The sequence below is a fragment of the Pseudonaja textilis genome, chromosome 1 (genome assembly GCF_049901715.1).
Source record: "Pseudonaja textilis isolate UNSWEBS1 chromosome 1, rPseTex1.2, whole genome shotgun sequence".
NCBI lineage: Eukaryota > Metazoa > Chordata > Lepidosauria > Squamata > Elapidae > Pseudonaja > Pseudonaja textilis.
The window spans coordinates 24,579,394-24,605,157 of NC_141990.1; the positions used below are offsets into that span (position 1 = coordinate 24,579,394).

Genomic DNA, 25,764 nt, shown 5'->3' on the forward strand with positions numbered 1-25,764 from the left:
AACCTATACAGGGGGTAAAAGACATCGTTGGAAAATTAACTTCTCTGTAGGATTTTTCGGAAAGTTCTACTTCTAACAATTATTACCTCTATGGGAACTATTAACCGACGTCATTTCCTGAGAGCCGCCTCGCTAGAACCGGAAGGCGCTGGCCGTTTGCGAATCTTTCTGACTTAAATCTCCGGAGCGGGTGGGAAGGAGCTTTCGTGGTGTTGTTGCCATGGTATTTTATTTCACGTCCAACGGTAAGAGTGGCTCTGGCCGCAAGCTTCACAACTCTTCTCAGATATAAGTGGATGCTTCTGTCTGAAACCGCTTTTCCCCGGTTGATGTGACAGATTACAACTCTGGTTATCGCCAGCCACTTCTGTTTCGGTTGGGGGAATGATGGGCTTGGGTCATCATCAGTCCAACCCATCTGGCTTATCTCTGCATCTTCGCTCAGATTTCTGTGGTGGGTTCATGAAAAGTGATCTTTCTGTGAAAGAATACAACCAAGTGACTGCTGGTGCACTGATTGCCAATCGTTTATGAAAAAAGACACTTTTTTTAAATTACAACATCTCAACTCGATACGTTTTGAGGGGAAAAAAACTATACAATAAAAATGACATTAAATAGTTTAGCTGGACCCAAACCATAGTTTAGCATAATGTGTGAATACAAGCCAAAACTTTCCAACATTCGACACACTTCTGTTGAAATGATTGCTTTGGATTTTCACTAACAGAAGGTAGAATTGACTAACAGAATTTTGACTAGCAGAAGGTAGAATTGGTGAGTACTGTCTCAATGTGTCATGTCCTGTTTGTGAGAACAAAATACTGCCCTCCTATGCTTTTGCCTTACTTGGCACAACTCTTTAACAGTATTGTTTTTGATACATTTTTTCCTCCGATCTGATAGTATACATTTTTACATACCATGCTATTCTACTTTGGGTAAGCTGTATTCTCTAAAGTGGAGAAAAGATTAGAAAAGGCAAATAAATTGCAATTATTCACTTAACTTTCCTTAAATGCAACTATATTTGATATTTGAAGACTGTACTAATTTTCAGGTCCATGTTTCTAGTTGCACCCTACAACCTGTACAGTATTTTCTGGAAATCTTGTGGATTCTCAGCCAATAATACTGCAGCCTCTTATGCAAAGTATATGCATATTCATATCCATAACTAATATACTGTACCTCCAATGTCACCACAAAGACTTCTCATAAATTTATTCAGAAGTACACTAAAAAACAAAGGGACATCACATATTGTTTTATATCCTTCTTAATGTTAAGCCATTTTCTTAAGCATTCCTTTTATTGTCAGTTATGCTCTAGTTTCATCATAAACTTTTATTTGTTCAACAATGTATTTTCAGCACCATATTTGCACAAAACATCATATATAACTAAAGTCTATTTTCATTATATATAGTTTTCTTTATATAAGAAAAGGTACAATAAATGTTATCACCTTCGTATATTTTTCAGAGAACTGTTGTAGTGCAAACTCCTTTCCCCAAATTTTGCTCATTGTCATGTCTACTATGCTTTCAATCAGAATTCAAACACTTTCTAAGACTAGCAAGCAAATTCCCTTTTTGTATTATTAATATTTTTCTTTGAAGGGGGGAACATTAATGGATTTCCTCACCAGTGAGGTTTTCATATATACGTTATACACCGTATAAGCAAACCACGTCCATATGTTATCCTTTTTTCAACTGTAATGTAGCCTTACCCTATCCACCATTCTTAGAGCATATATTCTCTTCTGTCAGCTTTTTCTTAAACACTAACTTTTATGGAATTCTATCTGGCATATTACTGTAATTTCTAAAATATTATTCCAGCATTTCTTCACTTCAAACATAATGTAATGCCATTCATTCATTGTTTAGCACTTTCCACCAATTTCTAAAACAGTTTTCTTTACCTCTTGTAAGCTTAACCATTCCTTGCTCTCTTTTGACCATAGTTTTCCACAGTTTTAAAGAATTTTCCTTTTCTCCCTAGATGTATAATAACATATTTATATTTCAGAGCCTATCTGAAAATAATACTGAGGCAACTGATGTTTTTAGAACACAGTTTAGTTATCCCTCAGCTGAGGAAAACTTATAATGATTGTGACATTGGGATATGAATATGTTTAATAGTTTTGATGTAGATAAATCTTTTGTATCTGGGCATATCTTTGAATATCTCTGCATAGTTTGATGTAAAACATGGATTACTTTTTTCTTTTCTATCCTTCAGTTCTTCCTTCTGTTTATACAATTTATATGGGAAAAGACAAGTATGAAAGTAAGTAAAATATTCCTTTGATTTGCATAAAAAAGGTATGATCTATTGATAATTTATGCATCTTCTGTAACAACTCTCTTTTTAACTTCCACTTGCTTGTAAATTCACTTGCCCTTTCTTTTAGATAGACACATTTTTTAGAATGGCGGGATGGATATTAGTTTTAGGAAATTAGTACCCTAATCAATATTGATAAAGTGTTGTATAAAAATATAAGCAGACCATCAGGATGATGACAATAGTTAAGATAAATTTTACAGTTAATGTGAAGACAAATAATTTTAAAAAGTGAAATATGGACAAAAAAGAAGCTGATAGATTGATGGTGAAGAAATGAAAGAAGATAAGGTTGCAGAAAAGCCAATTGAATTAGTTTGTCAACAAAAACTATTTAGAGCTTTACTTTGGTCACAATTTCTCACACTCATTAAGAGTCTTCTTCTAAAATAAAAGTTTAGCCAGACATTTGCTTGTATTGTTTGTGTACAGAGCAAATATCTGGCTAATTTTTTTTCCTTAGAAGAGGAATCTTAAGAACTGAGAGAAATTGGTGACCAAGGTAAAGTTTCTGCATACATGTAGTACTCCACTTACAATGAGAATTGAGCCCAAAATTTATGTTGCTAAGTGAGACAATTGTTAAGTGAATTTTGCCACATTTTACAATCTTTCTTGGCACAGTTGTTAAATGAATCTGGCTTCCCCATTGACTTTACTTGCTAGAAGGGCCTAAAAGGTGATCCCATAAATCCTGGGACACTGCAAATGCCATCAATGTGAGTCAGTTGCCAAGTGTCTGAATTTTGATCACATGACAATGGGGATGTTGCAGTGGTCGTAAGTGTGAAAAATGGCCATGTCATTTTTTTGAATGCTGTGCTAACTTTCAACAGTCATTAAATGAACTATTGTAAGTCAAGGATTACCTGTAGTTGACAAATTAATTACAGGAAATTACAACCTGCTGACTTTTAACAGAAATATGTAAAATGTTTTTAAGATTGGCCTTTTATCATAGAATCTGGAAATAGCCAATATAGCTCTAATTTTTGCAAAGAAAATTTGTATATGGAATTAAGAATTGATGGGAACCTAGAAAATGATTAATTAACATTTCTTGCAGGTATTACAATGAGTGTGTTCAATAAAACCATGAAAAAGTAAATTTCTTTTTGGGAATCATTAGAATTGAATTAAAAATAATTGTCAAAATTGCATTGCCTTTATAATCTTTCTAGTATAACAATTTTTTAATCCTGTTACTTCTAATCACCAGGCTTCTAATAAGATTAAAGGATGCAGAAAAGGGGATCCAAAAATAAGCAAATGAAGTGGGGAAAACTTTTTTAAAAAATTTTATAAAAAAGTAGCAGGACACTATAATATGTGGATAAAATTATCCATATTCCATTCTTATACAGACAGGATCCTTTTGTAATATTAAAATATTGTAGAATCCAATGGGAGAGATTAAGAACTGATAAAAGGAAGATTTTTTTTCAAATAGGACATTTGTTACCAAGATATAGTTGCCAATGTAGATGGTTTTAAAGAGTGATTAAACAAATCATTAGAGGATTAAAATGCAAGGTCTGCTAGTTATGATGACAACGTATTGCTTCCATTATGAGGACCATGCTGGGAGAAAAAATACCCCTGTGTTTATGTTTTACTTCCTGGTGACATCTACCTGGCCATCTTGGTCTAGAACAGTGGTAGCCAACCTGTGGGCCGCAGCCCACTGGTGGGTTGTGAGAAAATTTTGGTGGGCCGCAGAGAAATCTCACCCCTAGAGCACCCCCACAAAGCAATTAATCCAGGCTGTGCAGAAACACAAGGCTGCGTTGCCGACATGGCCCGCCGGAACCCTCCCCCGCACTCACTCCTTACCCGGTAAACTTGCCTGCTAAATTCTTATTTTTCCTTTTTCCATCCATCCTCTGTTCTGCTGTGCCGGGAGATTTAGATTAGCTAGGAAGCAGGAAATGGTTGGATTTCTTGCTTTCTAGCTAGTCTTTAGATCTTCGGCTCACCATACCCGAACCTCCCTTAGGACTGTAGGTTTGCTTGCAAGCAAATTCAGTGCAGACTCACGGCAAGCAAATCTGAGAGACTGAGCTAGCCTATGGCAGATAGATAGATTACTGAATGATTCTGTGAGCAACTCAATCTGCCTGCTTTGCCTGATTTTGGGTAAAAGTTGCTCTTTTTTATAAAAAATGCAATATTTACATGCATAGCCTGTTGTGAGTTAATTTTGTGAGTTTGCTTGCAAGCAAATTTTATGTGACAGACTGAGCTAGTCAGTGGCAGATAGATAGTGAATGAATGAATCTGTGATTCTGTGAGCAACTCAATCTGCCCTGCTTTACCTGATTTTGAGTAAAAGTTGGTCTTTTTTATAAAAAATTCAATATTTATATAAATATTTATAATATTTACATACAAGCCATGCCCAGTCAGTCACATGACCACCGAGCCACACCCATAAATTAGGACACGCCCACAGAACCGGTTAGTGCTCCCTGGGATCTAAAATTATGAGTTTGGTGGTCCCTGAGGTCCAAAAGGTTGGCGACCCCTGGTCTAGAACAGTTTGAATCAATAGGATTATTTATTTGATTCCTCTGAGTCAGTGTTAACACTTAGCAACTGTTTGGACAAGTCCCTGCAGTTTTATGGCAAGAGTGCAGCAGAGGCTTGCAGAAGATAATGGTTTTATTATCTTCAAGCATGTAGTACTTAAAAGAATTGCAGATTAAAAGAATTGTAAAAATAAGGGGAACACAGTATTGAAAAGTTGGAAAAATCTTACAACAGATCATTCGGAATATTTGTTGAACTGTATTTATAGATTGCTGGTGAAATAAAATCTGGAAAGATCAAAGACTGCTTGATTAAATGGATACAAAATTTGAATGTAATAATAAAGATTTCACAGTAGGAGCTTCAAAGGAAGAACATAAAATTTACTCTGAACGTTTATTTGGGGTAAATTGGTATAAGATATTTTGTTGTTGGTACATTACTCCAGTTTTGCTAGAGTGGATAAATCATTTTCAAAAAAATATTGTTGGCAGGGTGGTTTATTGCCTTTTGTTTTTCAGTTTTATTTCTGTAAGTCGCCCAGAGTTATGGTGAGTGAGTTGGGTGGCCATATAAATATTCCCAACAAATAAAAAAGTTGTGAGAATATGCTTTGGCATCTGGAATAGCTTTGTATCTTAATAGTAAATCAGACACAGGTTTCAACTCAAACTGGAAATCATTCTTAGATTATTATATACATGGATTACTACCATGTGAAAAATGTGCATTTATTTGTCCATAGAAGTTACGGGTAATTTTGTGAGAGAAGTGCTTGAATCAGAATGGATTCTTTATAATATGGAGAAATCTTAACACAATGTTAATTACATTTCCTGATTTATATTGTGTTAACCAAGGTTCTTCATATGGTATTTGATATACAGTTGATATAGTCTATATACGGTACTTGATATAGTCGCCATGTAATGAGTTGGGCAGGAAACAAATTTAATAATAAATTAAAATTAAATAATATCAATACCCTTTGCATAATTCAGTGACTAAATTAATTCACACTCCCCCGACCCCATCCCTCCCAATTCTCAACCTTTTATCTTTAAACAGATGGAACATTTATTTTGTTCCAGGGCAAATGTATTAATTGTGAGTGTAGTGTACAGTCTAAATTAGATTATGTTACTTTTGTAGACAATCAAGTAACGAAGATAATGTAATGGATAAGTTGGAGCAAGAAGTAAATTAAATAGCGATTCAACTTCCAGATGCCTCATGCATCTTCCTCACCCACCAATGTTTTCAAGATTGCTTTTATCAAATAGATATTGTAAAATTCATTTTGAAAAGTGAAATTGCACTGTATGCCTTGCACAGAGATCAAATACTTGCTATGTAATAAGCTGTACTCCCATTCATCTAAATTTGGTATTTGTAATAAAGAAAATGCTAATGTACAATTGAGTGATACATCACCTGGGCTTCTGGTGGGCAAAAATGCTTTTGTTAAGAACTACTTTTCCTCAGGAGTTAAAAGCTAAATGGTGAATGTGATTGCCATAAGCCCTGGGTGAAGCCACAATTTTAAGTAGACATACTTTTTTCTTTCTCACATTCTGTAACATTTCTCTCTTTCTCTTTCTAAGTAATAATTTACAGGAAACTGCCAGACAGCTGTTACTTATACTGTACTTACCTGCACTGATACCTATATCTCATATCTTATGTCAGCCATCTCGCTAGAGGCTATTATCATTATCAGATATAAATGTTGTTTAAAATTAACCTGAAACTACATAAAAATATTCTGAAGGTTGCAAATAACATGCTTGTTCCCTAGTATTTTTTACTAAAGAATAAAGAAATTAAATATGTTATCTCAGAAATATATTCTTTGTCTTCTTTTTGAAAAGAAAAAAAAACAATTTACGTGAACACTATTAGAGCTCTGATCAGTCTTTGCTTTGCATTTTCTTTTAGATGAAGATCTAATAAAATATGGTTGGCTAGAAGATATTTGGTAAGTACTTAAAAGAGCCTACTTTTGCATAATGAAATCCTTTTTCATTTGAAACAAATCTTTCCTAATAATTAGTTGTTAGCATCCTTTCTGGACTCAGTCTTAAAATATGAGATGAGATCCTATATCTGATATGCGTGAAATTCTTTCTCTTCATCTCAAATGTAAGTACTCTAGCATATCAGTTGTCAATTTACTAGTTCTCTATATATAATGCTGTGTTGTTTTTTTAAAAAGAGTTCATTTCCTGTTTTTCTGCTTTTGGAGGGATTTCCCCTCCCCCCAATTTCCAGTAACAAGTTTCCAACCTACCAGTTGCAATTTTGTAGTCTTCCCAAACAAGTTATATATTCTGTTAAAATGTTTTTCCTGTTGTTTTCATGCCTGCTTAAAGACTTTGCAAAAATCACAAGAGTACTAGCAAAAAAATATAATTTTAACAGCATCAAAATTGATGAGATTTTATATCATCTCATATATCCCTCACATCCTGGACATAAACTGTTTCAACTCCTACACTCAAAATGACGCTATAGAGCATTGCACACCAGCAACTAGACACAAGGACAGTTTTTCCCTGAACACCATTACTCTGCTAAACAAATAATTCTTTCAACACTGTCCAACTATTTACAAAGTCTGCACTACTATTACTGTTAACCTTCTCATCACTCCTTATCACCCATCCCCTCCCACTTGTGACTCTACGACTGTAACTTTGTCGCTTGTATCCTTACGATTTATATTGACTGTTTCCTAGTAAGATTTGATTGCTTATTGTACCCTATGACTATTATTAAGTGTTGTACCTTATGATTCTTGACTCTTGACAAATATATCTTTTCTTTTATGTACACTGAAAGCATTTGCACCAAGACAAATTCCTTGTGTGTCCAATCACACTTGGCCAATAAAGAATTCTATTCTATTCTATTCTATTCTATTCTATTCTATTCTATTCTATTCTGAAAAAATTAACACGACCATGCATAATTGTAATACAATTTCTTTGTTTTTTTACTGTGTTGTCTGAACCAAAGTGTTGTAGTATGTAGATTATGGTGTATAATCTAACAGAAAGTATGATTTATTCAAAACAATCATAACTAAGCAACCCATGACTTATTAAATGTGTGTATATGTAATTAATTATTATAGTTATTATGTAATTATAGTTATATATTTTATATATAATTATTCTATATTTTATATACAAAATAATTATAATAAGCATTTATAAATATAATTCCCTTCCATAGAGAGAATTAAAAATATTCAAATGGTAACCAATTTATTAAAAGTTTCACAAAAGCTGCCAGGCTTCATACAAGCCACTCAAAACTCATATTACATGCACACTCTCTTATATCCCAAGGACTTGGGAGAATTAGTCTGGGTTTCTTCTTAATACAGGTAGTCCTTACCTAGCAACTACCATTGGGATTGTCAACTCTATTGTTAAGTACCACGTTCATAACTGGAAAATCCTGTGACTGTGATAGGTTTATAACCTCACTTCAAGTTCGTTTATTAAGTGAATCACTGTGATATCATATGACTGCTACTTGCAATCCTACTTCCATATATCAAATATTTGTATTTTGCCTCTTTGTGAAGATTTATAAGACAGCAAACTATGTAGGCTGGAAATGAGATGCACTATTTAAAATCAATTATTATTTAATACAGCAGTATTAAATCACTAACATTGCTAGTCAATAATATTACTTATTTGGAATGAATTTCAGCTTATCAGCCATCACCCATCCTGATTCCATACAACTGTTTTTAATGAAACAGTTTCAGGATTTGACTTTAGTTTTAGTAAGTAAAATTGGCACTTTATAACCCTTCAAGTTGAAAAGCATGATAAAAATGATAAATATATAATATGCACTTCTGCATATATATTCATTTCCTGAAGAGCAGAATTCCCCAATCTTGACAAAAACAGATGTATGGATGTGAACTCCCAGAATTTTCAACATCAGTTGTGCTGGCTGAAGGATGCTGGGAGTTGGAGACCACACATCTGGAAGTTGACAATGATGGGAAATGGCTATAGATATTTAGGACTTTATTCTTAAAGCCTGTGTTTTTCAATTGGTGTGGAAAAACAGCTTGTGAATGCTAAAGGGGAGATTTATCAGCTCCATTCTTTTGTGTTACACTACAAATGTTGGATGAGAGGTAAATTCTCCACCTCCATAACATTAGTTTAATAATATTTCAAGAAATGAAATAGGAAAATAACCCTTGAAACGACTTCTTTTGTTACCTCTATTTACTTCTTCATGTAATCACCATTTACCATGTATTTCTCCAATGATGGCCAAGCTTCATAAAGCTATCACAAAGCCCTCTACATAACGTCTCTTCAACCAGTCCTTTCCACCACTTGAGTCAAATGGATGCCCAGCAAGGTATTTGTTTTGGAGTCAGGCAGCATCCATGTACATGTAGACAAAAAATAAACAAATTCAGTGTTGGGAAAAGTGAGAACCAAAGGGCATGTGGACTGTATGGTGCATAAAAGAATGGAATCCATCTTTGCAATTGCTTCTTCAAGAGGATTGGGGCCATTTGACATGTTACAGAGAAAGTTCCTTCTTGTCCTTCTGAATTCTAATTATTGTTTCAAAGTGACAAAGGTAGAACAGGTGGAAAGATCTTCGAGTGTGGAATTCTGTATGGAATTCTTTAATAAATGTGTTCATTGTCCAAGTGTATAGCAAATACTGATGATTATTTGGAGAGATAAATGCAGATTATAAAAAACATCATTTTAAGAATTATTTTATTATTTCATTTATTAACATAAATCTAAATTAAAGTTATGAAGGTGGAGGCATTACTTTTTATTCAAACCTTGTTAGAGCGGAATGATCCTTCCAGCTTTAGCTTTCATGTTTTTTTAATGCCTTTTGGGGTGGGCTTGCAAGATTATGATTAGAACTAAAGTGCTGGAATACGTCTATCATAATTTCTATAATTTCTACTTTTCCCCTCCCCAAATACTTACTTATAAATATTTTGTCTCACTTGGATACTAGTGCCCAAGAAATCAATTAAAGAATAGATAGTTGAACAATAGGGCACATTACTCAGATTTATTAAGTTCTGGACTCTGGAAGATAGTAAACATCTAAGCATCTGTTTGAGATGATTTATGAATTTGCCTTATTCATTGGTGGAGAAATGGCCATGACAAGGTTAAGCACAGGATTTTGTTTGCCAATTTCCAGTGCTGTTTTCATCTGAATCACTGGAAGGAAAACATGACTTTATGTCAATATTTTTCATCAAAGATTTTGCTCTTTTAGCTTTCTGGTTTCCTTTTCTTTGGATTCTCAGTCTTCATTCAGAGATTAACATATTAAGACATAATACTTCTCCATACTATTAAGCGACAGAGACCACATGATAACAACATCTAGATTCTTGTGTCTGTGGGGAGGATACTGAATCACAATTCCTATCAAACCTTTGCACTTTGTCTAGGTTTCATGTGGACAAGCTCTCTTCAGCACATGTCTACCTCCGGCTACATAAGGTAACTGTCCAGCTTTGCTTGTTTTACTCAGTTACATGCATCCATGAAAAGTTGCGGGATGGTGCTTTCATAGCTGCATAGCAACAATGCACAAAATTATGCAGTTATACACCAATAGCTGTGTACAAAATAACCTTTTTCTAATGGCAGAAATTTGCAGTTTCCCAAAAACATTTCAGTGTTCAAGAATGGCCCTATTGAACATTCGCAACAATGATTTGATATTTTTCATGTGTGGACTATGTCTAGAATTCTGCTTTCAGTTTTGGAAGACTTCCATAAATTTATCAAACTAAAATTCTTCTTGGATTCAGCTGAGCATAATTTTCATTAATAAGCTATGAGGAATAAGAACTGAAAATAGTATACTTGTTTACATCCTTATGCCTTAAAGTCATCCAAAGGAGTCTAATCAAATAGTGCTCTGGACTCATGCAGTTTGGATAGCCAAAACTCTGGGATTTCAATCATGCAAAATATGATTTTTTATTCTCAAATCATCTAACAAGATGTGATAGTGAGCTGTATGGTTTTATTGGTTTGTATCATGCATCAGCTTAAGAATTACAGTTTGTTTGATATGCTTATATGGCTTATGGCAGTTAGAGAACCCAGAGTAATTTTATCTTTGTCAGCAAACCACGATTTAAAAATGAATGACTTGGTATGACATGTGAAATCTGTCATAAATTAATTTAATTGTGTGTAAGAAAGATCAAGGTATCTTTTTTAAAAAAAACAATACTATAGTAAAATTGTTCATTACAATAGCAGCAAATAGTCTTGTAGCATTATATAGAACAACATTTTTTAATGATGCCGTATTTTAAATTTCCAGTCCAGTTCATAATTTGCATTAAATGATTTCTAGCTCAGGAGAGCTTATATCATACTGTTACTCTTTTTAAGCCTTTGACATGTAGCTACCTTATGTACAGTATCTATAAATTCAGTACAAGGGACTGTGGAACTTTTCACAGCATGTTCTCTGCATTCCCATACCTAGGATGCTCATATCCACCTTGATTTATTTTAGGGGCAAACAGTGGATGATATTCCTAAGGAGGTTTTGATAGATTGTGCACAGCTTGTGAAGGCCAACAGCATTCAAGGTAACATTTTGCCTATATGAGAAAGTGAGTCAAAAAAAATTACAAGGATTTTGAGTGGAGAGTCAAGGAGGAATGCTTTAGAATGTGGGATTAACAAAGAATACCAAAGCTTCAGAGTTTAGGACAATATGAATCATTAGAAAATTTCAAAATATGAAAAAGATTGTCCTAGCAAAGGCACAAGGTTCAGTGGTAATTATGGTAGTTTCAGCCAGGTAGATGTCAAATTGTAATGGAAGACAGGGTAGAGTGTAGTACCAAAATAGGCAATGTTGTAATTGTAGGTTCAAGTAACTTCCAGATCTTTTTCTTAGTGTTCACCAAGTTCCTTATCCTATGTAGTTTTTATTAAAATACTTTTTTTTAAAAAAAATGGAATGCTGCAAGGTAAAATTCAACCATCATACTGCATTTACATGAAGGAATGTTGTTAGCTCCTCAAGAGTTCCTCCAGAAATGGTAAAGAATGTTATAGACCAGTTTGCAATGTGATAAATTTATGTTTTGTAACCAGTCATGTCTCCCATGATGGTCATTTCTGTGAACATCTATGTCTACCATAAGTGTGCCCACTAAATGCTCTTTAAATTCCAATGTGCCCTATCCCCAACAGATTGCTTTATCTTCCTTCCTTCCTTCCTTCCTTCCTTCCTTCCTTCCTTCCTTCCTTCCTTCCTTCCTTCCTTCCTTCCTTCCTCCCTCCCTCCCTCCCTCCCTCCCTCCCTCCCTCCCTCCCTCCCTCCCTCCCCAGAATCCCAGTGACTCTGCATGTATTTATGGGATTTTTGCCAGTATGAAGTCTTTCTTTTCCCAACTTAACTTCTAAATCATTGCTGGGGGTGAGGGAGAAGAGAACATAATTCCCCAAGTAAAGTACTGTATGTTCCACATTTCTTAGTGTCTGTTTCGGCCAGTATTGTCCCAGAATTTTCAAAAATTATTATATTGTTCTGACCAAGGCTTCCCGAGACACGCTTAGTTAAAACAACTCTTGTTTTATTTCAACACTAGGAATTATGTTAATTCCCAGCCAGTAATGAGTCCCAAACAGTCCCTTCGAGATAAGCACCCACCTTTCTTTCTTTTGAATTGCTGCCAACAACTGGAGTGCCAAATGAATTATAAAAAACCAGTACAAAGTCCACATAGAGGACTTTGAAGTACAAAGTCCACACAGAGCTTCAAGGATTAATCTGAACAGAATGAATGTCTTTGCTTCCTACCAAGGTTTCTTCACCTTTGCCTGTCCTTTATACCTTATGGGAGGGGCAATCACCTCCAAGCCTTATTCCCAAGTCGTCCCTTTTGTCTCAGCTGCTCTTGCCTTCTAGCAGCTCTGCACACACGCGCACTGGGAACAGGCTCCCCTTGTTCCTCGGCCTTGCTGCTGCCAGATTCCAGAGGCTCCGGAATCAGCACTCACTCCCAGATGGTCCTGGCCCCATCTCTGCATCAGACGCAGGACCCTTGTCCGAGTCATCTCCAGACTCCCAAACTGGTCCCTGTTCTTCCCCGCTGTCTGATTCTGCTGCCCTTTGCACAGGCTGCCGGCGAACCACAACAATTATGGTCTTTTTAAGGAATGATTGTTGCCTCGTCCTGTTAGCTTTTGATGCTTCCTGCCATGGGGAAACACTCGATAATTAAGATACTGTCAGTAACTATTGATACCTCAGGAAACTTTAGATTTTACCCTTACTCCCTCCTTTTTAACCAGCATAAAGATCACAGAAACTTACTCAGCTTTTCCCTCTAAATCAGTCTTATGCTATGCTGATGTGTTGGACTGTTAAATCCACAGTTCTTCAGTTGACATAGTTTGATACGTAAGACAGCTCTACCTGGGGGACACAGTTCACAAACTGCTTTCCAGAAGTCCCCCCCCCCCTTTTGACTTTTCTGCCAATCCAAATTAGTGGGTTTGGCTTTCTTCCTCTAGTGAGAGTAAAGTCAAAATGCCATGAATATAGTCAGACTCAAGGATCCTTTTAGGAGAGCCAGATTCTATAATTTCAATTAATCGCCTAATGACTAGCTATCCAGTATATTTTTTAAAAATAAAATATAATAATAGAATGAGTATTATGCACCAACTGCATGGGAGCCTTATTCTTTCAGTTGGCTGGTTAGTTCCAGGAGTGTTCTTCTATGTTCCCTTTCTTCCACCTAAGCCAGAAGTTGTTGGGTTTCTGGAATGCTTCTATTTTTCTGATTTGCTCAAAATTCCAGACCTAGAACTTTACAACTGCTAGATTTGCCTGCTTGCCGTCTAGGAGATATGAGCAGTTGAAAGTTGAGGTTTGTACTCTGTTCTGTTTTATATTAAGGGCATGAAACCTATAACAAATTGAACCAAATGCTTATATGAACTCTTTTACCATAAGCCACTGAGCGTCTCTTAGAGATGTGGTCAACTTGTAAAGCATTCCTGGCCTGCTCTCGACAGATGTTTTTTAGTCTTGAAAATTACTTTCAGCTCTGTGCCTTAGATTCAGGAAACTTTTCTCGAGGAAATATTAGGGCACCATGGGCATAGGATTAAAAAGAAGCCTCGGTGTTATCTCATACATTTTAAATTCTTTTATCCTACTGTATCTGCATTCATTGCATTGACTTGGATCACATCTTAATAATTGGAGAAGGCACTCTAGGCAGATACAAAATGTGTTACAGTGTAAGTGTTCAGAAAGGACTGTGTAATATTAGGGGATCAAACACAGGACTTAAATTTCAGAGTCCCAGTTTCAAATCATTCAAACATTTCATGGGCTGAATCATAATTCAGGACTTTGAGGTCTAGGTACAAATTTATTGTTGAGCTTTTGGGAGGAAATATGGATAAAACTAAAATTATAAAGTAGTAAAGAATATGGAGCCTTGTTAATCCAATTTCTGTCAGAGTAAAACTATCTAAAATCCCCAAAGAACTTGCATCCAGCCTCCAAGATGGCTCCAAAATTGCTATCAAATTGTATAGTGATTTTTAACAGGATAGAACAGTGGTTCTCAACCTATGGTCCACAAACCCCTGGGGAGGCCGCAATGTCAGAGGGAGTCCATGAATATTTGATACAGTCTAGTGCTTTAAATCTTGAGTTAAGTCTTGATGGTCTGTGGTCATGCTCCATGGCCACAAAAGATACTTGAAGGGGGTCTGTGGTGAAAAAAAGATTGAGAACCACTGGGATAGAAGAAAAAATTTCAATAATTGAAATTAAACCTAATCTTTGTCCTACAATCATTTCTGAAATGCAGCCTTTGGTATGCTACTCAAAGTCTTAAGTATGTCCTCAAAAATGGATATGTGTGGAACAATAAATGTTACATTATCCAGAATTCTTTTCAATTTGTGTCAGTTTTGAATAAATAAATTCCACACTTCAAAGCTAGAGAATAATGGCAAAATGTGTAGGGCTACATGTGGAGGATTATAACTGTTGAATTATGACTTATATTTAGATACTCCTTTTGTGCCTTGACTATCTCATGGGAAGCAGATGGTTTGTTCAGTTGTGGTCTTTAAAAACTTCATCCTGAGAATCTTGGAACTTCTCTTTAATTCTTGGCATTGCTTCCCTGTTCCTGCAGGAATTAGACAGATGAAAGATTGAGAGTCTCTAACTAGTACCTTTCTGGGAACAACTGGAGCTAGTCAGTTGCTCTGAGCCTCAATTTTTAGCAGATGTGATATAGCATGATTGGGTAGTATTGTGGGAGAGGATGAGATCTTCCATTCTTTCTGTCTCTTTTACATAATTGGAAACACAAAAGATATTTCAAGTTTCTTGGAAAATAGCTTCGCAGTAGATATTGTATTCTTACAATGTAAATGTTTCTGATCCTAATTAAGGTTTTGAAAAAGATGCCTAGAAATTGGCATAATTACTCTTTTTCTGTATAATTTATCTCTGTTTTTAGGCTGCAAAATGAATAATGTCAATGTAGTATATACTCCATGGGCCAACCTAAAGAAAACAGCAGATATGGATGTGGGCCAGATTGGATTTCATAGACAAAAGGATGTAAGTATTTATTCTTCTCTGACCTCTCCAAAGGTTTCAAGCTACTTTCATCCATCAGACCAAGAAGCTAATGGGAGACTTTGCTAATCTTCTGTAAAATGCAGAAAGAGTATGTGGGAAAGCACAGGCATCTTTGGCTTCTTCTCTTACCACTAAAATTAAAGCTGGTATACTCCATGAAAATTCTGAGGCTGCATTGGAGATCTGATATTGATTGGAACCTTTGCAGGTCGCAACACAAACGGGTCAACAGCATTGTCCTGTGTTAACTTTTCAGTTTCCTAATATGAAGTTCAGCTAAACTCCCAATGAATGACATTGTGTGAAAAACATAGTCAGTGTTTAAACTGTGATGCCTTTTGTAGCAACTGGTTATACATGGCTTCCTTTTATTTCTAGTAACTTGATTGCAAGATGATTGTCTTGAGTTCTAATATTCTAGTGCTATCCCATCTGCAGTTCCTGTGTTTAGAATAAATTGTGCAGATAAAAAAAAAAAAATACAGTTCACTAAATTTGGCTCTTCAAGTTGCAAAAGATAAAAGTAGAAAGAATTGGTCTTGGTAAAAAAAATGAAAGGAAAGGACAAAGCATATCACACACATGTTCTTGGGGACAGAAAGACAGCCATGTGAAGGGTACCAACAAGAGTTGACCAATGAAGGTCCATCCCAATCATCTTTGGCTGGTAGCTATATTCTCTGTTATTATCCCTGTAGTTTCAGAAGGTTATCCAAAGCTGCTGGGAACAGTGCTCTTGGATTGTTATGATCATCTTTGAATACCTGGGAGAGGAGAAGGGTTTTGGTGGGAAAACATATGATTTGCACATACAAGATCTTCCATTAGCTTCTGCCTTCCTAGATTAAAAAAAAACCCTATAGAGATGGGTCTGGGAAAGGTTTCTGTGTCTTTCCCCCAGGATGACTTAAGGACCAGCGAAATGGTTTGATTTAAATTGGTATTTTCACTGTCTTTCTTTGCCTTTAGAGATTTAGAAATACATTTTTGAGAGAGAAAGGAAAATAAAAGCATGAAAGAAATTTGGAGGAAATATCTCCAGCAACCATAGTAAAATAAATGCCATACAATAATTAGGAAAAAAAATAGCAAGTATCTTTCAAAGTGGAAGACTCATGCCTTTATGTTTGCTGTTTCTCCTTCAACTGAGATTTCCAAGCTTAAAAAAAAAATCTTTAAACTGTATGTGATCTATCACCTTTTGAAGCTTTTATTTCTATATATTTATTTCTCTTGGAAGAAATCCAGTCGCTGAATTATTGTTAGCCAGCCTTTGGGACAACCATGACCTGGTGGACTGAGAATCTTCATACACTCTTAGCCAACTAATTTTAGGAAAGCTAAGAGCATTGCTGAAGAAGTTGGTTTTACCATTTTTTTTAAAAGGCAGAAGAATCTGAAAAATTCAATGGAGAAAATTCCACTGAGAGCCAGCCATTACAGAACATTATACAGAACATAATACAGAAGTATAATGTTTATTATTTTCTTGAGAATAAATATGGATTTAAAGTATTTGTCAATTGTATGAATACGTGAAATTTGGCCGAAACCACATAGAAATTATTGGGCTTCTTCCCACCTATTCTGGAACTATCAGCAATTATAGCAGTAGAAGTTACAAAGTTTATGAAGCTTCAGTCCAGCATCTATCCCCTGGACCGAACATGTAGATGTGACTTCAATTCAGGGTCATTTAGACCCCGAGTGAAGGGGTCAGTGGGGCTAAGGATAGTAAGTATCCTTTTTTTCCAAATGGGAACATACATGCTGGCTATTTGGCATGTTGACTACTTTGAAAACTTCCTACATTATTTTCAGCAAGTGATCTAATATCCTGAACCTGGATAAATAAGTCCTTTCCAGTGACACCAGAGGGCTGTGAATGAAAGATGGGAGGCCCCTGCATTTTTCAAAATGTATTTTTAACCAAATGAAAGCAGAAAGTTAATTGCCTTAATGTTTTTATTTGGTGAACCTCAGGATAGTGTCCCGCTGTTCTAAAAGAACATCTGTCACTAACACTTAGAAGTAAATCCAGGACAATCAGAATATTCTGGTCAATACGAGCAGGGGTTCTCTCTCTTTTTTAAAGCCTCACACTATAGAACAGCCTTCAGAGATTTTCTTTCTGCATTGACTTTATGGGGTTTGAGTATATAACAGAATTTGGAAGGAATGGTGGTTTCCTGCTGTCTGTACTTCGGTAACTAATAGTGCATCCAAGGGAGCTCATACATTTCAGAATTTTCTCTTCTTTAATTGCATTTATTAAATCAGTGATTGCTCTCCAATGTTCCAAAACTCTACTTTGAAAGGCAGAAGCAAATCTTATGGATGCTGTTTCCAGAGGGTTCCTGAGAGTGGCTTCTGGAAGCATTAAAAACCCGATCCAAGTTTCCTCATCCCAATCTCAAAATCTATTGATTCTTTTCTTTTCCTTTATTTTGCGGTATGGATAGAAAATATTTCAGTGACATTGACATCAATTCTGTATCTATGGTGCCAAATACAATTTTACTCCATCGTCTAAGAATCACAAAAATGCACAGTTGGAAGTAACTATTTAAATCATCAAATCAAAGTTCTCTGAACCATTGCTTTACTTTGATGGCTTGGTGCCTGTAACAGTCAATATATAGTAAAAACAAACATGGTGACAAGTGTTGCCTTTTTGTAGTAATTTTTGTAATAATCTTGTTTACACCAGGATCAGATCAAAATAGTATCTCTTAAATGTCCACTTTCTTAGTACCCGTAAAAGTATTGGGTCTCCAAGTACATGACCATTTGAGGTGCTTCTATATCAGTGTTGCCTCAAAGAATAGAAATCTGAGTGCTATTCAAAGTTATTTCAACTACATTTTTTATAAGAATTACAGTTCTTTCCTGTTCCAAGGTGAAGATAGTGACAGTGGAGAAGAAGATAAATGAGATTTTGAACCGATTGGAAAAGACCAAAGTGGAACGATTCCCAGACCTGGCTGCAGAGAAAGAAGCCCGTGATAGGGAGGAGAGGAATGAGAAGAAGGCCCAGATCCAAGAGGTAAAACGGAAGGAGAAGGAAGAAATGAAAAAGAAAAAGGAACTGGAAGAGCTTAGGTGAGTGAGGAAATGGGTTCCTTTCTTGCTATCCCTAGAATGGGCAGCTATGGAAGGTCTGATTGAACTGATAAGCACAGACAGTATCCATAACTTTGGATGTTTAGCAGGTCATGGAAAAGTTTTGTTTTAAATTGGGAAGCGAGGTGGTTTGGCTTCTTCAACATCTTGCTTGGATCCCAGCCCAACTCCTACTTGATTCCTCTCCTGTGCCCCTAACGTTCCAAATAACTTTAAATAGAACTTTCAAATAATGGTAATGTAATGCCAAGATTTCAGCTTCATCCTAATGTTGTTGCAAGTTAACAGTTTGTGCTGTACAGTCAACAGAATGCTCACATGCAACCTTGTAACAAACATAAGTTTTAATGTAAGAAATGAAGTAATTAATTTCCTAGGGTGGAATGGATTGCAGCTTTTTCTAGCCATACAGTCCACTAATCAAAATGTTCTTCTTTGCTCTTTCCTCCCTTTCTCTTCTTGGTTTCCTTGCATGCAACCAGGGTGGGCAGTTTTTGTAACTGCACAGTATGTAGAATTGTACTGGTCCAATTTGATAGTTTCTTGCTGGTCAACTACATTCTGCTATTTCAGAATAGTTGTCTCAAAATATATCCTATCTGAGAAATTGTCAGTCCTTCAAGAAAAGCCAGGACTGGTCAGGAAACACATATCACACAAATGATTCTGACTCTTGTTTATTTCTAAATTGCATAGTAACAGCATCTTGGAAGAGTTTCTCTTTCCCTCTTTTATGCCCAAGAGAGAAATCCTGAAGATTTCAGCTCCATTTCTGCAGCCCCACAAAAGACTTCCCTTCCATGCCAGAGGGGAGCTGAAATCCTTTGGCAGACTACAGAATGTGTAAGAGTGAAATGGGCACCAGCTGGGAGAGTTTCAACTCTGTGTGGCACTGAAATCCTTTGGCAAGCTTCTGTCTGCTTAATGATCCAGGAGAACAAGTGTAACTAGGAGTGCTGGGATTGTGGTTGCTGAGCAAAGCAGTTATGTGGGGATTTCACTTAACAATTTCTTCACTGAATAACTGAGATTCTGGTGCCAATTATGGTAATCAAGCAAGGACTACCTGTGTATTGCAGCTTTGTGTCTTTAGAGTTTACAGGAATCTTTTAAGATTGTTTTGTCTGAGAGATTTTGAAGGTAAATTCAGCAAGAGTTGATACTTGCCATGTGGTTCAATCAAAAGACACTGCCAGTATCAATTTCTAATTGGTCATATTACAAGTAAGGTTTTAAAGTTCACTAAATAAGCATGGCAGCATCTTACTCCCCGTTGTACAGGTCTTATGCTTATCATTCAAACCAAACCACTTTTGGATTTATGGAAACTGAAATTTGAATTCTAGTCATGAATTCTAATTGTCACAATTTTATTCTACACTTAGACTTTTAACTTAGAATTTATAATCTTACTTTTTTTTCCTGTTGTTGTCACTCATGCTGGATCTTACCTCACTGGCAAAATTCCCATTTATATTAATTATTTAACCTCAAGACATTAAAATGTATTTGTTTTCTTTTTATAGAAGTTACTCTTCCTTAATGAAAGCAGAGAATATGACTTCTAACCAGGTGTGTTTTTTGATACTTTTGTGTTGAGACTATAGATATTATGATAGTCCTCTTTGAGTCCACATTTCATCTTAGGACTTAGCAAGAAACACATACAGAAGAATGACAGAGAACGAAATGCTTCTTGTTTACCTAATTGAGTCCTAATTTCCTCGGCTACTTTAGTAGAAAAATCTGTAGTCTTGAGACCTTCACTTTCTATCTTGATGAATGCAGTCCATCGTTCTCTTCCCATAGTTAAGTCTTAGATAAGTCATGCATAGCCATTATATATAACAGTAATTGATAGCATTACACTCCATATAATTTTTCTAAAGTATCAATCAGTCTTTTTTAAACAAATGCCAGTTTACCAATGTACTTGATAAAAAATATATTATCTTTTATTTGTCCTGCATTTTCTCTAATTAGCTTCCTTGGACAATCCCCAGATTCTCTTATTATAAGTGAAGGAAAGAAACTTTTTTCTATCTACTTTTCCACATCATTAATAATTTTTTGCAGCTTTGTCATGTTAGGTGTCTTCTTGTCTGTACTAAAACATTTCAGATATTACAGACTTTCCATTAAGAAGAATGCCTCCAATAAATTGACATTTGGTAGGCCATTTCTGCATGGGCTGTGTGCTGTGAGATGAAAATGTTTGCAAATCTCTACTTTGGGATCATAGGAATGGAAGAATGTGATTTCAATATTTCTTTCTCTGAGGAAGTTACAACAGTTAACTGAAAGAAAAAGAGAGAAAAGGGTTCTGGTATTAAATCCGGGTGGTGCTGAGCAGCCTAAAATATTAAAGTCATAAAAAATATCCCTCCTGACACATTTTTTGTATTTCCTTTCACAGGATGGCAATGACTCCGATGACTTCATGTAAATCTAGGCACCCTCCTTGTGGAAGATGAAGATGAATTTTGACATCTTAGCCTTTTGCTTTGGATGCCAAAAATAAGCAAATGAAATTGGGAGTCTCTTTACTTGTTTTATTATGAGCAGCAAGTATGTTCATTTTCCTGGGCAGATCATTCCAGTTAAAGTTCTGAAACCATCAGTTGTGACTCCAGAGCTATTAGGATGTCTTACTTCCTGGAGAGGCTGGATTTCGGGGTGTCTATATTTCCAGGATAGGTTGAGGAGAAGGCTACACTCAAGAGGCTTTGAGCCATAAAATCAGTTTCTGCCTTAAATTTTCCTGGGGAGCAGATCTGGAATGTTTTGCCATTATCTTTTGAATATATGTCATTGAGCTCAGAAATATTTTTATCTCACAGTGTTGGAGTTTGATTTTTTTTTTAGTTTCCTTAGTTGTTTGGGTACCTGGTTGCACCAATTACAATTTGATACCTCTCATCCCTTAGAAATCTGAATTCAGAACAGCTGTCTTTCCATACTTATTATACTTGGCTAGAATCCAAAAGCATCTTTCACCCAGCAATCAGCATTTCTTTGCATTTGTAGCATGCTGAAAAACCCGGTGCCATCTTTCAAGGAAAGAAGTATGCACTTATGGGCTGTTTTTGTTACGTTTGAGTTCCTTGTGATCCTGATGCAGAACTTTATGTGAGGTTTTTTTGCATTGGAATAGTAGAGGATCCAGAAAAGCTGTCACTATTGATTCTTCATTCAAGAAGGCATTCAGAAGGTCTACTTCTTTGGTTCTCTTGTAGCTAGCAACATACAATATTTCTTTGCAGTGAACGTCAATCTTATTTTTCCCATAAAAAGTGAAAACTAAAAAAAACCAACAAAAAGTGGTAAGCTATTTTCTCAATGTTGTGTCTTAGTTTGGCATTACCCATATTTTTCTTGTTTGGGGATTTTGTCTATTTTCTGTCTTATGGTGTCATCCTTATGGGCATCTTCTGAAATGTATAGGTATTGGATATGAAGTCAGGATCCCTAGATATGAAAACTGTTTGCTTAGCCTCAATAGGGAAAAATGTATGGTAAACGTTTTTATCTGAACAAGTGCCTCAGTATAAAAAAAATTATGAGGGAAAATGGTGGTAGCTACAATGTCTATACCGTGAGTGTCAAACTCGTTGAGTCAAGTTGCCATCATGTGATATTTTGTGACGTTTTTCCCATTCGCAGAGCTGGAGTGGACAGGGCCTGCCCATGATGCATCTGGCCTGTGGGCTGCCAGTTTGACACCCCTGCTCTATAGAATCCACAAACTCTAAACTAGAGAGCTTCTGATAGGACGTTGGAGAAAAAAATAGGTTTGCTACCATCTTTTACTGTATTTGCTTGTTTTCTGCGGTGTTATCACTGAACATGCAGAAAAAGTTAAAGGCTGGCTTTGACTTCTCTAAAGTTCTTAAATAATCTTAGAAAATGCCTTCAAAATAGTTCAAGGTTCAGCATTAAAATTCCATCACATTAGAAGTTACAAATGCTCACTTGGAATCTCCAAAAAAAAAAAAAAAAAACTACACTGAAATTTGATTCTGTGTGCTTGCCTTCCTGAAATCTGCTGCAATGGTGTCTCCAACTCTCTGAAGCAGAATTTTTGAGCATGCAGGAAGAGAAAATAGTGCTAACAGAAATCTAGTTATGCTGCATTGGATCTTGGACCTTACTTCCAAGACGTATTGGGTCTACAGATAAGGTTTCATCATCTCGTTAAAAAAAGATGCATACTAGTCAATGTGTTTATAGTAAAAAAAAATCCCCAGAAGATAAGCTAATTTATGAGAAGGGTAATATTGCATACACTAAACATAATACTATTATTGGCAACCTTGTCTTACTACAAATTACTCAGAACAAAGAGTATTTTTTTCACAAAGAAACAAAAACATGTATCTAGTTATTGATTTCATAGAATGTCACTGATCTTCAGCCATTTGAAATAGGTGAATATTACATTTTTGGTAATAACTTGGCAGACTTCTATAGCAAATATAGTTTGTTTCCTTCTGAGACTTTATACAAAATTTGGCTCGACATTGCTGTTCTCGTTCTCTTATAAAAGCATTCATTTTTAAAGGGTTGCAAATAGCATCTCATTGATTAGTATTAGCCTAGGGGTGACAAAGTTTTATATATGTTAAAAGCCAAGCTAAATAGTTGGCTGTAGTTCCTAACACATCATCATGCCCCAATTTGTAGTATTGTCTCAGATGGTTTTGGCTGTATAGTACTATTTTTGGAAGGTGAAACCTAGGGTATAGAGTACTTATCTCCCTCCGGGAAGTTCAGTATTTTTAAAAGGTTGCTTCTTTAGGCTTCTAACCATTTGGGCTTTCTAAGCGTGATAAACTTTTACTGTATTCATTGTGCACTGTGACATGATTGAAAATGACTACTTTGATTCTGGAGACTAACATGATCAGGATTTCAGTGCAATCTGGGATGTTTCCTTTTTCTTTGCTTTGTTCTCATTGACTTTGGGAAAGTGAGAGGTTCAACAAAGTGGGGGGAAATGACTCCAAATAAGTTCTAAACATTCAGTATAAAGCTTCAATTTTTATTAAAAATAACTTTAAACTTCAGGAAATATCAATTTTTCTGCAACAAAGAATTTTAAAGAGGTGACTCAAAAGATTCTTCTGAATAATAGGACATCTTTAACCAATTAGAGGATGTGTATTTTTTTTTAATGTACTATGTTGTTGGTTTTGGGTTATATCCTGCAACTAAATCGTTGAGCTGTTGCTACTCTTACATAAATGTTAATTGCTGAGACTGCTGTTGTTTTCTCACTGAAAGTCATCCAGACAGTTTTCTAAATTCAGTGATCTTGTTCTTCTGAAGGATTCAACCATCTGTATATACTTGTCTTCTGTCTTCACCTGAATCTTGTTCTAACTGACACATAAACTATTTAAACCTATGATTGTCTATGGTTTTTTTTTAATTTAAGTAATTTGGATTCCTCTGACATTTCTGAGGCAGATGGACAAATTATCTTATTCTGATTCTTTTAATTTACAACTAAACATTTTCCACTTGTTTTGTGAACTAGTTTGGGCAAATGCATGTAAAGAGATAGTAAGTTTGTATATATTAGATTGTGATTGATTTTGATTGATTTTATTTATATTTGGAACTAAAGAAATAAAAGAGAGTGTGATGGCTCAGTGTTAAAGACACCAAGTTGTCAGTTGGAAAGCTGAAACCCTGGATTTAAGACTCTGTATGCCATGCAGCGGGATGAGCTTTAGTTACTTGCCCCACAAAAGCATGCAAATGCAAGTAGATAAATAGGTATCACTTGGTGGGAAGATAACAGTGTTTCATGCACCTCCGTGCATAGTCATGGTAGCCATATGACTACGGAAATGTCTTTGGACAATGCTAGCTCCCTTGGCTAAGAAGCAGAGATGAGCACCACCCCCTAGAGTCAGTCACGACTAGACAGGGGATAACAGATAACAGATAACCAGAGTTGGAAGGGACCTTGTAAGTCATCTACGGTAGTTCAACTCCCCACCCAAGCGGGAGACCCTACACCATTTCTGATAAATGGCAGTCCAATCTCTTCCTGAAAGTCTCAAGTGATGACGTTCCCACAACTTCCAAGGGCAAGCTGTTCCATTGGTTGATTGCTCTCACTGTTAGAAAGTTTTTCCTTATTTCCAGGTTAAATCTCTCCTTGTTCAGTTTCCATCCATTATTCCTTGTCTGGCCTTCGGGTGCTTTAGAAAATAGCTTGACTCCTTCCTCTCTGTGGCAGCCCCTCAAATATTGGAACACTGCTATCATGTTTCCCCTGATCCTTCTCTTTACTAGACTAGCCAAGCCCAGTTCCTGCAACCGTTCTTCATATGTTTTAGTCTCCATTCCCCTAATCATCCTGGTTGCTTTTCTCTGTACTTTTAAAGAAATAAATTTCAGTCAGAATCATTAGCTGAGATCTGCACAACCTGTTTAAAGACTTGGGCACTCAGGTGGCTTGGGTGAGATGGAGTTTGGTCTTTGGTCGGATTAGAAATGTTGCAACATGAGAGGGAAAACTTATTTAATATAGCTGCAGCTGCTCAGGTCTTCCAAGGGTTGTCTCACAGAAGAAAGAAAAGAACAATTCTCTGCTGGGATTGTATCTTGAAAGTTGCAAACCTGCACAAAAATCGATTTCATCTGAACTTAATAGTGGCCCAATTGCGATGCAACCCACACTGTCCCAAAATGCGTGAGGCTGAAATATTTGGGCCCGTTTTTCAAGGTAGGGAATGTAAGGGATGAATTAGATACCTTAATCCCTATAGAAATTTGGATCTGATTACTCATTTGAATACCAAGTCCTTGTAAACTAGATTGGGTTTTTTGGGTTATCTTTATATAGTAAAGTCTTTGCCTCTTAAAACCTCCTATCTCCCAAACTCAAAATCCCACTTTCCACTACCTCTTGTTATTTGAAAGCTGTAGTGTTTCGCTTTTATCGGCAGAGGGAGCTGTAATGCTGAGAAAAATTTCAGTATCTCACATAAATGAGGGAAATGAATGATAGCAGCTCCTGGCCCACTTTAAGTTTGGAAGCTCCACAGTGTCAAA

At 36.0% G+C, this 25,764-nt stretch overlaps 1 protein-coding gene across 1 annotated transcript; it reads left to right on the forward strand.

Moving 5' to 3' along the window:
* The first annotated feature begins 119 nt into the window (after nt 1–119).
* CCDC25 (coiled-coil domain containing 25) lies at nt 120–24,103 on the forward strand. Its single transcript, XM_026708529.2, has 9 exons — nt 120–245; nt 2,254–2,301; nt 6,826–6,865; nt 10,367–10,418; nt 11,455–11,530; nt 15,449–15,552; nt 18,473–18,675; nt 20,223–20,268; nt 21,113–24,103. The coding sequence occupies exons 1-9, from the start codon at nt 221–223 to the stop codon at nt 21,140–21,142; spliced, it is 624 nt and encodes a 207-aa protein (XP_026564314.1). The 5' UTR covers nt 120–220; the 3' UTR covers nt 21,143–24,103.
* Nucleotides 24,104–25,764: the final 1,661 nt, after the last annotated feature.

Bases quoted from the DNA above. Each gene is read 5' to 3' on its own strand.
- CCDC25 (XM_026708529.2), top strand. From the start codon at position 221: ATGGTATTTTATTTCACGTCCAACG. The intron at 246-2,253 runs GTAAGAGTGGCT...TCTATCCTTCAG, and splicing joins ATTTTATTTCACGTCCAACG to TTCTTCCTTCTGTTTATACA. The intron at 2,302-6,825 runs GTAAGTAAAATA...ATTTTCTTTTAG, and splicing joins GGGAAAAGACAAGTATGAAA to ATGAAGATCTAATAAAATAT.